Here is a 15,328-nt window from a genome sequence, read left to right on the forward strand (position 1 = left end):
TTAAATGGACGCACCTCTATCCTGAGGCTGTGCCCTCTTGTCCTAGATTGCCCCATTATGGGAAACATCCTTTTCACATCTACTCTGTCTAGGCCTTTTAACATTCGAAAGGTTTCAATGAGATCAGCCCCCTTATCTTTCTAAATTCCAGTGAGCACAGACCCAGACATATCAAACGTCCCTTCATTCCCAGAATCACCCTTGTGAACCACCTCTGTAACCTCTCCAATGCCAGCACATCTTTTATTGGATGAGGAGCAAAAAACTGTTCACAATACTCAAGAGTACAGTCAACATTTTGGGCTGAAACCCTTCGGCAGGACAGGTTTTGGACTGAAATGTCGACTGTGCTTTTTTCCATAGATGCTGCTTGGCCTGCTGAGTTCCTCCGGTATTTTGTGTGTGTTGCCTGGATTTCCAGCTTCTGCAGATTCTCTCTTGTTTTTACTCTTGAAATGAATGCTAACATTTCATTTGCCTTCCTCAGCTCCGACACAGCCAGCAAGTTAGGGTGTTCTGCACAAGGACTCCCAAGTCCCTTTGTCTCAGAATTTTTCAACTTTCTCCCTGTTTAAAAAATAGTCTGTACATTTATTTCTACTACCAAAGTGCATGTCCATGAATTTCCCAACATTGTACTTCATTTGCTCCCCTCTTGCCCATTCTCCTAATCGGTCTAAGTCCATCTGCAGCCTACCTATTTCCTCAACACAGGGTTGTGCAGTAGTCACTCTGCTTGGTGGGAAAGACTGTGAATCCATCTCAAATTTTGAGGCTCCTCCATGGTGGTTGTAGAAGTTGACTCTGGAACTTCAGGAAATGGTTCTGAATGTCTGGCAAAATCCACATGTATCCTCTGCTAGGGCAATGCAGATCATTCCCAGTGATTGAGAGGCACTGCTGTTGGTATCTTCTGGATGTGTTGGCATCCTGAACAGTGTATGTCAAGCTAGTCAGACTTTTAATCTATTTTAGGCCACCAGTCAAAGCTTTGAGCCAACACTTTCTTTTGACCACACCTAAAGACCAGCATGTAGTTCCTCCAACACTTTAGCTCTTAGTTTGGATAGTACAACAGCTCTTAATCCCCAGATAAGGCAACCCTGGTCAAGGGCAAGTTCATCTCGGTGCTGGGAAACATGGTGGAACTGAAACCTCTGCTGCATATCCCAACCAGTCTGGGTGGCCATGTAGACCTGAGACAGTGTGGGGTATTTTCTGGTTTCCCTTTGAATCATCTCTGCTGTAATAGGGAAATTTTTGATTTACAGTAGTGAGAACATGTCCAGAAGAGAAGCCTCTTTGGTAATTTTTTTAGGTATTTCATTTTCCAAGGGTTACCGGGACAATCCATTAGAATTTCCATGAATATTTGTCCTCTTGAAACAGGACCCATGTTCCGAGGAAATTTGCAGCTTGCTTTAGAGGATGGTTACGGCCAGGCTTTACCATCTCATGGAATGGTGGTACTACCCTGTTAGATTTGAAAGGGGGAAGCCAAATTTACATTTATGTATCATCTTGCACAACACTTTCAGAACATCCAAAAGTGCTTTACAATCAGTTAAAGTACTCTTGAAGTGGAGCCACTCTTTTAATGTAAGAAGGACTGCAGTAAATTTCTACCCAGGAAACTCTCACAAACAGCAATGTGACAATGGCTACATAATCTGTTTTTAATAGAATCCACAGGCCCTTGACTTGGAGGTGGGAATGACATTCAATGAGCCATAACTAACTGAAAAACTAGCTTAATTTATCATAGCTAAATATGGCTGTTGTCTCTCTTAAATCAGTCACAGGGCATTATTGCTCCCCGAATGATCTTCTTTATCTCTTTCTCTTTCTCAATAGGCTTTTGTAGGAAACTCCAACGCTGATGGTGTTGTGCGACACAAATTGGAGCATTCCATTAAGGCCAGACTCCTTCGCTTTGTTCCCCTTGAGTGGAATCCATTTGGTAGAATAGGAATGAGAGTTGAAGTTTACGGATGCTCATATAGTAAGTACAAAATTACAAAGAAAAGGCCTTCGTTTTTAAAAGTTTCCACATCAAGTTGGACAGGTTACTACTAAAATGAGAAAGTTAATGGAGGTCAATGAAAGTTAAGTAAATTTCTTTATTTGCTTTGCCACCAGGTGCAAAGCACAATTTATGTTAATTCCTGAAAGCAAACTGTTATTGAAGTAACTAATAATTAAAATCTTATAGCTCTGTAGCCACAACAACTCAAAGTTCAAATGTTCAAAGTTCAAGTACAATATCAAATCACATATATGTCACCATGCACTACCTTGAGATTTATTTTCTTGTAGGCATTCACAGTAGAACAAATAACCATATAACAATTACAGCACAGAAACAGGCCATCGAAATACAATGGGATCAATGAAAAACCATACACAAAGATTGACAAGTAACCAATATGCAAAATACATACTGTATAAATAATAAAAAATAATAAAGAAACAAACAATACTGAGAACATGAGTTGCAGAATCCTTGAAATTTAGTCCATAGGTTGTGGATTCAATTCATCGTTGAGGTTAGAGAAGTTATCCATGCCTGTTCAGGAGCCTGATGGTTGAAGAGTAATAACTTATTCTGAACCTGGTGGTGTGGGACCTAAGATTCTTGTACCTCCTTCCTGTTGGCAGTGAGAGAAAAGAGCATAGCCTGGATAGATACTTCATTGATCCCAAAGGAAATTACAGTGTCACAGTAGCATTGCAAATGCACAGATATACTAATATTAGAAGAGAAGTAAGAAAGAATAAAAAACTAAGTTACTTTAAAAATAAGTGTAGCCCCCGGTAAGCCTCAGGCTCGCTCAGCTCTCTTTCGTCCAGGGGAGCAGCCTTCGGCCCCGCCAAACTGGGTAATCAAGTTTGTGTAGATGCTGTGTGATGTACCCCACCCCGCCAAATAACAGACAGTGCACCATATGCGATTAAATGATTATACTTTATAGATCTTACTGGAGCTATGTAATTAATAGAGATAAAATATAAAAGGAAAGTAAAAGGTGTCAAACTTATCAAAGTTCAACCACTTCATGCACAACCGTTGGAGCTCAATTAATGGAGTCTTCTTTCCACCATTTGATCCCCTCTGACCTCCTCGACCCGCCGCCTGGGACCAACCACGGTGGTCGACCAGACGCTCCACACGAGACTGTCTTCGTCTCCTCTCCTTGCAGAAGACCCTGGGCCTCGGACTTATGCTCAGGGTCTGTTCTGTCGCCCAACTTACAGCATTGCGTCTCCTTTCTCTGTCTCCATCACGCTTTCTTCCCCAAAGCCTGCAAAAACTATAGCTTACAGACACACAAGAAAGAATAACATCTATCCCAATTGGTTAGCAAATTAATACAATTCTCTCTATCAGTAATTATAACCCAAACAAGCTGCTATAAAGAAGCACTTTCTCAGCAGTTAACATAACCAAGAAGCCATTTTATTCTAACATAACAAAGAAGTCATTTTTATTCGACTTCGCAGTAACATAAAAGAAGAAACCCCTTACATAAGATGTACAAGATTTACAAGTCAATGGTGACAAGATTTCCAAGATCACACTGACGGTAGAGCAAGAATTACCATAATATTGTACAGTAATGGGTGCACATTCACATTGTCCAGATAAGAAGTAATGGTAGTATTGTACAAAATAGCACAGGGTGTCTGCGATAGCAGGGTCTGGTAAACAGTGCTAAACAGAGCTTATTAACAGTCTAACAGGAGGGGTCATCACTTCCCTGGTTATAGGTTGACTCATTATAGAGCCTAATGGCCAAGGGTAAGAACGACCTCATATAGCCCACTTTGGAGCAGTGCAGTTGTCTTAGTCTATTACTAAAAGTGTTCCTCTGTTCAGTAAAGGTGGTATGCAGAGGGTGAGAAACATTGTCCACAATTGCCAGGATTTTCGTAGGGTCCTTTGTTCTACCACAGCCTCCATCAAGGAGCCACACAGGTGGGGTTGCTTGATGATTGATGTTTCTTTCTTGTGCAACGTTCCTTGTAAATGTACTCAGTGGTAGGGAGGGCTTTGCCTGCGATGGAGAGACACGAGCTTGAAATTTGTGCACAGCAAGCTCCCACAAACAGCAATGTGATAATGGCCACCTAATATGTTTTTAATAGAATCATTTGACTCATAAGTGAGAGTGCCATCCAATGAGCCAATGGAAGCTATAGAACCACCTTCAGTGATTGTAGCTAAATACAGTTCTTATCTGTCTTAAATCAGTCGCAGGACATTCAGGTGACATGATCCAGTTGGACTTATTTATGTGCTCTATAACTCTATGATTCTAGAATTGAAAGGAATTTGTATTTATTTAGAAATTGTTTCAAACAATGGCACATTCCACATCTTTTCATGTAAGGTGAGTATAACTGGAAGTAATTTGTGAATATGTCAACTTCAGAGATGCAAGAAAGATAAAGGATGTGTGATATCATCGGTAACATACCATTGACATTCAGCTAGCTGGCGTGAAGAGATGGAGGGAAACAGCCAGCCAGTTTCAGCTGGGCAAGTTAAAGCTGCATGACCTGGGGTTGGGAGTGTCCAATGGCAACAGAGAAATGTCAGATTGTTATATTGATTGAACATTGAATGTGGCAGAGGCCAACTTTCATCGAACAGCAAAATGCAGATCAATATTTGTTTATATTCCGGGATGGTAGCTACAATCCAGAGGCCTTGCCAAATAATTGGAAAATACTTGATCAAATTCCTTTGTAGCTGCTGGAACATCTAAACACAATAATAATCCAGCTTATTGCATTTAGATGCAATTATTGTGTTATTATTGCATCTAAACGCAATAATAACTTGCTGGAATTTAGAAGATCGGGGGGGGGGGGAGGGATCTGATTGAAAAGTATAAAATTCTAAAGGGATTGGACAGGCTAGATGTAGGAAGATTGTTCCCGATGTTGGGGAAGTCCAGAATGAGAGGTCACAGTTTAAGGATAAGGGGGAAGCCTTTTCGGACTGAGATGAGGCAAAACTTCTTCACACAGAGAGTGGTGAATCTGTGGAATTCTCTGCCACAGGAAACAGTTGAGGCCAGTTCATTGGCTATATTTAAGAGGGAGTTAGGTATGGCCCTTGTGGCTAAAGGGATCAGGGGGTATGGAGAGAAGGCAGGTACAGGGTTCTGAGTTAGATGATCAGTGGAAGTTACGGAGGATAATATGTTAGACCCGGAGGCTGGTGGGGTGGTAGGTGAGGACCAGGGGAACCCTATTCCTAGTGGAGTGGCGGAAGGATGGAGTGAGAGCAGATGTACGTGAAATGGGGGAGATGCGTTTAAGAGCAGAGTTGATAGTGGAGGAAGGGAAGCCCCTTTCTGTAAAAAAGGAGGACATCTCCCTCGTCCTAGAATGAAAAGCCTTATCCTGAGAGCAGATACGGCGGAGACGGAGGAATTGCGAGAAGGGGATGGCGTTTTTGCAAGAGACAGGGTGAGAAGAGGAATAGTCCAGATAGCTGTGAGAGTCAGTAGGCTTATAGTAGACATCAGTGGATAAGCTGTCTCCAGAGACAGAGACAGAAAGATCTAGAAAGGGGAGGGAGGTGTCGGAAATGGACCAGGTAAACTTGAAGGCAGGGTGAAAGTTGGAGGCAAAGTTAATAAAGTCAACGAGCTCTGCATGTGTGCAGGAAGCAGCGCCAATGCAGTCGTCGATGTAGCGAAGGAAAAGTGAGGGACAGATACCAGAATAGGTACAGAACATAGATTGTTCCACAAAGCCAACAAAAAGGCAGGCATAGCTAGGACCCATACGGATGCCCATAGCTACACCTTTAGTTGGAGGAAGTGGGAGGAGCCAAAGGAGAAATTATTAAGAGTAAGGACTAATTCCGCTAGACGGAGCAGAGTGGTGGTAGAGGGGAACTGATTAGGTCTGGAATCCAAAAAGAAGCGTAGAGCTTTGAGACCTTCCTGATGAGGAATGGAAGTATATAGGGACTGGACATCCATGGTGAAAATAAAGCGGTGGGGGCCAGGGAACTTAAAATCATCAAAAAGTTTAAGAGCGTGAGAAGTGTCACGAACATAGGTAGGAAGGGATTGAACAAGGGGGGATAAAACCGTGTCGAGGTATGCAGAAACGAGTTGGGTGGGGCAGGAGCAAGCTGAGACAATAGGTCTGCCAGGACAGGCAGGTTTGTGGATCTTGGGTAGGAGGTAGAAACGGGAAGTGCGAGGTGTGGGAACTATAAGGTTGGTAGCAGTGGATGGGAGATCCCCTGAGCAGATAAAGTCGGTGATGGTGTGGGAGACAATGGCCTGGTGCTCCTTAGTGGGGTCACGATCGAGGGGTAAATAAGTGGAGGTATCCGCGAGTTGTCGCTGTGCCTCGGCAATGTAGAGGTCAGTACGCCAGACTACAACAGCACCCCCCTTATCGGCGGGTTTAATAATAAGGTTAGGATTAGTGCGGAGGGAGTGGAGAGCAGAGCATTCCGAAGGAGTGAGGTTGGAATGGGGACAAGGTGAGGTGAAGTCGAGATGGTTGATGTCCCGTCGGCAGTTAGCGATAAAGAGATCCAGAGCAGGCAGAAGTCCAGAGCGGGGTGTCCATGAAGAAGAGGAGGGTTGAAGACAGCGGAAGGGGTCATCGGTGGGGGTGGAAGAGTCCTTGCCAAAGAAGTAGGCTCAGAGACGGAGACGGCGGAAGAAGAGTTCCGCATCGTGGCGAACACGGAACTCGTTGAGGTGTGGGCGAAGGGGGACAAAGGTGAGGCCCTTACTGAGGACAGAGCATTCTGCCTCTGACAGTTGAAGGTCGGAGGGGATGGTAAAGACCCGGCACGGATGAGAGCTGGGATCAGAGGAGGGAGGGGGGAGGCTGGGGGTGTCAATGGAGAGGGGAGGGTTGGGGTGAGAGGAAGATAGAGCCTCTGAGGACCCAGGAGCTGACGATGGGATCTGAAGGAGATGGGATTGCAGAGTATTGGTGGGGGAAGGGGAGACGGGAGTCACAATAGCAGCACATAAAGACCTGGCCTGGAGTTCAAGGCTGGAATCTTGAGAGCTCAGATCAGAGCGGGGAGCGAGGAAGCTGGGGGTGTCAGTGGAGAGGGGATGGTTGGGGTGAGAGGAAGATGGAGCTTCTGAGGATCCAGGAGCTGACAGTGGGATCTGAGGGAGACGGGGTTGCAGAGTATTGGTGGGGAAAGGGGAGACAGGAGTCACAATAGCAGCACATAAAGACCCGGCCTGGAGTTCAAGGCTGGAGTCGCAGTTGGTGGTTGCACAACCGCTTTGAAGGTGTCCATGGTCGTTGCTGGAGTCTGGGTTTGTGAATATGCCCTAAGGTGTTGGAGCCAGTGAGATCAATGGCAGGAGCCGCAATCTGAAGTTCATGCCTACTAGTTTCATGGCCAGCAGGCTCTGGAGTCTGTAGATGTAGGTGTAGGATCTTGCGATCTTTGCCTAACATGACAACGTTCAACGTTCGTTAGGTTTCAATGAGATCCCTCCGCATTCTTCTAAATTCCAGTGAGTACAGGCCCAAAGCTGCCAAACATTTCTCATATGTTAATCCCTTCATTCCCAGAATAATCCTCATGAACCTCCTCTTGACTCTCTCCAATGACAACACATCCTTTCTGAGATATGGGGCCCAAAACTGTTGACAGTACTTCAAATGGAGCCTAACTAGTGTCTTATAAAGTCTCAGTATTCCCTCCATTAGACCATTAGGCATAGGGGCAGAATTCAGCCATTTGCCCAACTAGTCTGCTCCACCATTCAATCATGGCTGATTCTTTTTTCACCCTCCTCAACCCCATCCCATGGCCTTCTTCCCTGTAACTTTTGATGCCATAGCCAATCAAGAACTTATTCATCTCTGCCTTAAATACACCCAATGATCTGGCAATGAGCTAGCTGTGGTAACAAATTCCACAAAATCACCACCCTCTGGCTAAAGAATTTTCTCTGCATCTGCTTTTAATGGACACTCATTTATCCTGAGGCTGTGTCCCAAATTCCCTGACCATGGGAGAAACCTTTCCATATCTACTTTGTCCAGCCATTTCAATGAGATCCCCCCTCATCCTTCCAAATTCCAGGGAGTACAGACCCATGGCCATCAAACGTTCCTCGTATGATAACCCTTTCATTCCTGGAATAATTCTTGTGAAGTGCCTGTGAACCCTTTCCAATGCTAGCACATCTTCTCTAAGATGAGGAGTCCGAAACTGCTCACAATACTCAAGGTGAAGCCTCTCTAGTGCCTTCTAAAGCCTCAGCATCACATCCTTGGTCTTGGATTCTAGACTTCTTGAAGTGAACGCTAACATTGCATTTGCCTTCCTCACTACCAACTCTACCTGCAAGTTAACTGTTAGGGTGTTCTGCACAAGAACCCCCAAGTCCCTTTGCACCTCAGATTTTTGGATTTTCTCCCTGTTTAGAAAATAGTCTGCACATTTATTTCGACCATTAAAAAGCATGACCATGCATTTTCCAACATTGTGTTTCATTTGCCACTTTCTTGCCCATTCTCCTAACCTGTCTAAGACCTTCTACAGCCTACCTATTTCCTTATCACTACCTCTCCTCCACCAATCTTAGTATTATCTGCAAACGTGGCAACAAAGCCATCTATTCCATCATCTAAGTCATTGATATACAGCATAAAAAGAAGCAGTCCTAACACTTACTCCTGCTGAGTACCACTATTCACTGTTAGCCAACCAGAAAAGGATCCTTTTATTCCCACTCGCTGCCTCCTCCAATCAATCAATGCTCTAACCATGCCGGTAATGTTCCTGTAATATGATGGGCTCTTAACTAGGAAATTAGCCTCATGTATAAGATTATAAAAGACATATAATCGATAGCCAGTACTGCCAGCACCTGACAGTAGCTAATATGAGGGGGTATACTTTTAAGGTGATTGAATGAACATATAGCAGGGATATCAGAGGGAGGTATTTACAGAGAGAGTGGTAAGTGCACGTAACTAACTGTTGCGTAGAGGCAGATACATTAGGGATAATTAAGAAACACTTAAATAGGCATATGGATGAAAGAAAATAGGAAACTAATGTGGGAGGGAAGGATTAGATTGATACTAGAATTGGTTAAAAGGTCAGCACAACATTGTGCATTGAAGGGTCCATACTGTGATGTTCCTGAAAGTTGTTACAGCCAGGGGTGGTAATGGGGACAAGCTTCCACTACCTATTAAATGCTCCCAATGGTGTGCCCCTCAAATAGCCTCCGGCAACCAAATTCAGCTCCCACCTACACATATGGCCTTTCTCTAAGACCGGTGGAGAAATTTTTACTGACAGAAGAAGGGACAAGGTAGGTTACTGGTGCTTTAAAATCTGTTGTTTCGGGTAGGTGGGGCTTATCGGCCGTGGTTGGCAGCTCCTCTAGGAGAAGGAAAACTGTAACATCAAAGCTCTGCTGCCTTGTGTCTATACCACTCATGGGCAAGGCCACAGGAGTAAACCCGAAAGAAAATCCAGAAATGGACTCCCTAAGGCAGCCCTATGTTGAGTTTAACCACGACTGGTAACTCCGGTGATGCTGCTTGAGCCAAACTATATCAGTGTCTGCTAGACAGCTAGGACACAACATCCGTGGTTGACCCTGCCCGAAGGAGGTCTCACTGTGCTGTGCTGTACTGTTCTATGTTCCGAGTCTCTTGTGAGTGTAGAGGACTAAGGGCAGTGGCAGTGACAGTGACAGTGACAGTGGGCAGTGGCAGTGACAGTGGACAGTGGGCTGGGTCCAGCATAATCTAGCACACTAAGCCACAGTAAGCTGGGATGGAACTGGAATGGAGGGCTTGTTTAGATGGACATTCGGAACATTACAACATCCTGGTTTACTTTCACCATATCACAAAACCCATAGATTGCCTACCTGTCCTGTAAACATTTTGAAAACATGCATTTGGGAATGGAATATCTATTCCACCGATCCTTTTTACACTGAATCCATTCCTCAGAAACTTGCTGTAAAGTTCTGCTGTGCTATTAATTACAGAGTACAAATTAAATACAGACTATAAAGGTTTTTTGTACTTCTTGATGTTTAATAGAAGTGGAAAAGCTTTGATCGATTCACAAGGAGGTCTAAAATGATAAGATGTTGGGAGATTCAACCGCAATTCTCATTGAAGTGTCCAGCTGCTGATATATATGATAACCAGCCCACTGGAATTTAAATTGTTACTTAATATGAAGAGGGAAATCTTTCATGGTACTGCACTATCAGCATTCATCTCTAAGTATGCCAACATTAAAGCCAGGAAACTGTCATGTCATGTTTGTGTTTTGTTTAATAATATGGTCCTTGTCAAATCCAATAGAAGATGATACAATTACGAGAGGCATAGATTGGATAGACAGTCAGAATCTTTTCCCAAGACAGAAGTGCGACTACAAGAGGATATGCATTTAAGGTGAGAAGGGGAATATTTAAAGAAAATTTGTGGGAACATGTTTTTTTAGAGAAGAGTGGTCGGTGCCTAGAATGGGCGGCCAGAAATAGTAGTGGAAGCAGCTGTAATAGTCATTTCAAAGGCTTTTGCTTATGCAGGAAATGCTGCGATGTAAGTAGATCTGTGCTGATATGAGAGTTTGATTTAGCACAGGCTTCACAGGCCAAAGTGTCTGCGCTTGTGCTGTACCGTTCTATACACAGTTCTCCTGAACTGTAATCTGTTACTGAGCTAGCAATCCACGCGACCTCAGGGATCCTTCAACTGAAGTATACATTCCTCCAGAGTCTCAGATCAAACTTCCTTCAATACACCCAATGTGTTGGCCTCCACAGCTGCCGTGTCAAATACCCAATTAGTGTGCAGATGGAGAAAAGTTCAACTAATATTATGGACTTATGAACCTTCATCAGAACTGTCCAGTTCTACTATCAAATGGAAAGATAAATATTGGAACTTCTGGACTTCTGTGTTGAGTGCTAAACTGCCTTGTCAGAAGAGCATATTATTTTCTTGAACCTTATTGGTACATGGTAATGAAGTTAAGATAGAGAGGTCTAAATGGATGCGGGATGAAGCATTAAAGCAATTGGCAATTCTTTGCAATTAAATTGAGAACTGTTTTAAAATTTATGTCTGGGCTCTTCAACGTAGAGGACACCACATTATAAGAGCTACATGCACGACATTAAGTTGGAAGATATACAACTGAATTGTTGCTTCATCTAGAAACTACCTACGTTAAACCCTCTTTGGTTCTGTCAAACTGTCGTATGGGATCTTGACTCAGTGAAGGTTGCTGCATTCAAATAAATTCTGAATTATCGTGTTTGGTTAAATTTAGCAAGAAGTGGTTCAGATGGTGATTATTGTAAATCACGACCTTTCACATGCCAGATCCTCTTCAGGGACTGTGCATTTATCCTAAGTGTTGACTTTAGGTAGATGTTTTCTGAGTTTGGAATCAGCAGCAGTTTGAGTGATTATGATTTATGGGTGTTTTTAATGATTACATCTCTTGAGGACAATCATTATAGAGTGCATCACATTTCTGTCCGTTTTCCTGCTGTTACAACATTGGAACTTAAGATCTTTTCTTTAAGCTTAAATGCACTTCTGCCTAAATCAGCAAATGTTATTCAACTCCCTTTGTAAAATTAAAATATATGAAATAACGAATGCTGGAAGGAAGGTTGCCTTCCACCAAAACCTTCACTGAAAGAAGCTATCTTTTCCAAGTAATTATTTATCACTTAATCTTCTTGATGTTAAATCACAGATGTCCCATAAATACCATTAGGATTCATGCCAAACCGCATAAATATATTATCTTACCAGCACTTCAAAGGTCATCTTCAATGCAGTAAACATAAATAGGATGTACTTGACATATGATAAAATAAAGAACAACTTGGAGTGCATCTGAGTCCTGCAAATCATGACAACAGTGATAATAGCAGCATAATCCTGTTTTTTTCAAATCTCACTATGATATCAAGGTAATTCAGTTATTTAATTAAAATTTGGTATAAGAATCTATTATTAGTAATGGGAACATCATAACTTCCAGATCATTACAATAAGTACCTCTAGTTTGCCAATGTCCTGTAGGGAGAGAATATGCACTCAGTGGCCACTTTATTAGAGACACTGAGTCTGCATTTGTGGTCTTATGCTGCCGTGGCTCATCCACTTCAAGTTTCAATGTGTTGTGCATTAGAGATGTTCTTCTGCACACCACTGTTGTAATGCATGCTTATTTGACTTACTGCCACTTTCCTTCAGTTAATGGTTTGAACTAGTATAGCCAATCTCCTCTGACCTCATTCATTAACAGGGCATTTTTGCCTACAGAATTGCTACTCACTGGATTTTTTTTTTATCTTCACACCATTCCCTGTAAACTCTAGAGACTTCTCCATGAAAATCCCAGGAGATCAGTAGTTTCTGAGATACACAAATCATCCTGCGGGCACAACAATTAAACCGTGGTCAAAGTCACTCAGATCACATTTCTTCACCATTCCGTACAACAACTGCAGCACTTGACCATGTCTGTGTGCTTTTGTGGATTGAGTTGCTGCCACATAATTGGCTGATTAGATATTTGCATTAATAAGCAGGTGTACAGGTGTACCTAATAAAGTGGCCACTGAGTGCATAATTATAGCTGATTCTTAATTGGCTTCTGAAACAATCACTTCTTCTTCAGGTGCCTTGCGCATTACACGCTTGGGCGATCATGGCTCTCCTCATCGAATGATCTCTCACAGCGTCAATGATATCTTGCACATTCAGATCTGTTATTTCTTTCACAGTGTCCATATATTTTCTTCTTTGCCTTCAAGCCATACCAATAAATAATATTAGCCACATGGGATACTGTTGATCAGAAGAGCGCTCATCACTGCAGTTCAAGGCTAAGTAATGAGTACTGGCCTTGCCAGCAATATTCCATTTGCAAAACAAAAACATACCATTGCAGCACATAAATACAAGTGATTCTGCAGATGCTGGAAATCTAGAGTAACACAAACAAAATGCTAAAGGAACTGCAGCAGGTAGGCAGCATCTATGGAAAGCAGCAAAGAGTCAATGTTTCAGCCTGAAACTCTTCATCAGAACCTTTGTAGGTTCTTATAGTGGATGAGGTAAAGAGGAAGGAGGGGGACATGATGCATATAATTGCCTTTTCGAAATTAAGAATTGAGGTAGATATAACCCCCTGCTAACAAATAAGTTCCTTTTATTTTCAGAAAAAATTTCTTTTATGTAAACAATTGTTTGTGCCATTTTCCAGATCCTAATGATGTTCAGTGTCCATAAACTGTCACCTCTTTGCCAGCCCTCCTTTTCTAGAATTGGAAAAGGAATGGTTTGTTTTAAATTCCTTGTTCCAATTTACAACCTCTACCAACACCCTACCATTGAATATATCTACAAAAGACACTGCGATAAGCAAAACAGAATTCATAATCAAGGACCTTCACCATCCAGGCCATGCTGTCTTCTCACTGCTGCCATTGCTAAGGAGGAACAGGAGCCTGAGGACACCACCAGGTTCAGCAACAGTTATTACCCTATAATCATCAGGCTCCTGAACCAGCATGGATAACTGCACTTTCTTCAACTCTAAACTGATTCCACAACCTTAATCAGCGGGTGGTGAATCTGTAGAATTCATTGCTGCAGAGGGCTGTGGAGACCACAACGGTTAATATGTTCTTGATTATTAAAGGTGTGAAAGGTTATTGGGAGAAGGGTTGAGAGGGATAATAAATCAGCCATAATGGAACTGCAGAGCAGATTGAATAGACCAAATAGCCTAATTCTGCTCCTATACCTTATGGTTTTCTGGGCTAACCTATTTACTCACTTTCAAGGTCTCTACAACACATTTTCTCAGTATTATTTATTTATTTCCTGTTTGTTCCTTTGCTTATTTTTGCACAGTTTGTCTTACTTTGCGCATTGACTGTGTAGATTTTTAATTGATTCGGTTGGATTTCTTTGCTTTCCTATGAGTAACAGCAAGGACATTAATTTCAGGGTAGCAGATGGTTAAATACCAGTATACATATTTGATAATAAATTTACTTTGAACCTTGAAATGTTTATGTTCTCACAGCATTTTCCATAGGAGATGCAACACCTTTCCTTCTGCATCTTCTCTTCCAACCATCCAGTGGCGAAAATATTCTCCCAGCCATATTTCTTCCAGACTAGTGTCTTGCAATTCAGTTCTCATAATGTTGACACCTACATGGTGCAGGAACCAAATACAGGTGAGCATTTTGCAGAAGATGACACTGAAGTCTAGTTGTCTGCTACTCTGGTGCTCTATTCAACTCCATACTGACCAACCAGCCTCTGGTGTCCTGTAGTATGTAAACAAGGCCACGTATCAACTTAAAGACCAGAATTGCAACTCATGTAGGTCTACTTTTCAGCCTTCTGCATTAAATATCTACAATTTCAAGTAACTTCAATTTTCTCTGTCTGTATCAGAACCAGCCAGTTCTGCTAGAATTGGAATTTAAATTGGTTTATTATTGGCGCATGTACTGGGGTACAGAGAAAAGTTTGATGAGATTTGGTGTGTCACCGAAGACTCTAGAACATTTCTACAGATGTACCAAGGAGATACATAAATAAATCAAAAGATTCAGCTTCCAACCTTTGAGCTCACTGAGGGTAACTGTGTGTGGTTCATGGTCACACAAATCCCGTATATTGTTCATGTGCGATTTACCTTCCATAGCATCATATTGACTTGATCCAATTGTGTTAATCTTCAAATGACTGGCTATTTTTTCCTTCCTTATCAAGTCCAGTAACAGATGTTAAATTAACAGGATGATAGTTATCCACCACTTGTGTTCTTTCCTACATGATTTTCTAAACTGCTGGTGTCTTATCAGACCTCAATGAATTTTGGGAAACTACACCAATGAATCTACCATCTTTGCATCCTCCTTCTTTAAATTCCTAATATGTAGGTGTTCAAAACCTGGTAAATTCGCTGTCTTTAGTCCAATTAATTATTCTAATGCCACTTAGAATATTGATTGTCACAAGTTGTTCCATACTGATTAAAGCTAGCCTATCAGATATCTTTTATGGTATCTGAAATGTCCTAAACTATGAAGACCAATACAAAGTATTGACTTATCTTGATTAGCATTTTCTTGTCTTCTGCAATTAGAATCGAAGTGAAAGCCAAAGTCAAATGTACCATCAGAGTACATACATGTCGCCACATACAACCCAGAGATTCTTTTTCTGCGGGCATGCTTAGCAAATCTATAGAACAGCAACTGTAAACTGTAAAGACTATAAG

General features: G+C 42.2%; 1 protein-coding gene across 1 annotated transcript in view; it reads left to right on the plus strand.

The window, feature by feature from the left end:
* The window catches only part of LOC140198395 (contactin-associated protein-like 5), a 1,369,276-nt gene that overhangs the window by 444,103 nt on the left and 909,845 nt on the right, over positions 1-15,328 (plus strand). Inside the window, exon 5 of the mRNA XM_072259488.1 lies at positions 1,855-2,002. Within this exon, the coding sequence (XP_072115589.1) occupies positions 1,855-2,002 (148 nt within the window). The remainder of the gene's footprint in view (positions 1-1,854; positions 2,003-15,328) is intronic.

Source organism: Mobula birostris, chromosome 5 (genome assembly GCF_030028105.1).
Source record: "Mobula birostris isolate sMobBir1 chromosome 5, sMobBir1.hap1, whole genome shotgun sequence".
Lineage (NCBI taxonomy): Eukaryota > Metazoa > Chordata > Chondrichthyes > Myliobatiformes > Myliobatidae > Mobula > Mobula birostris.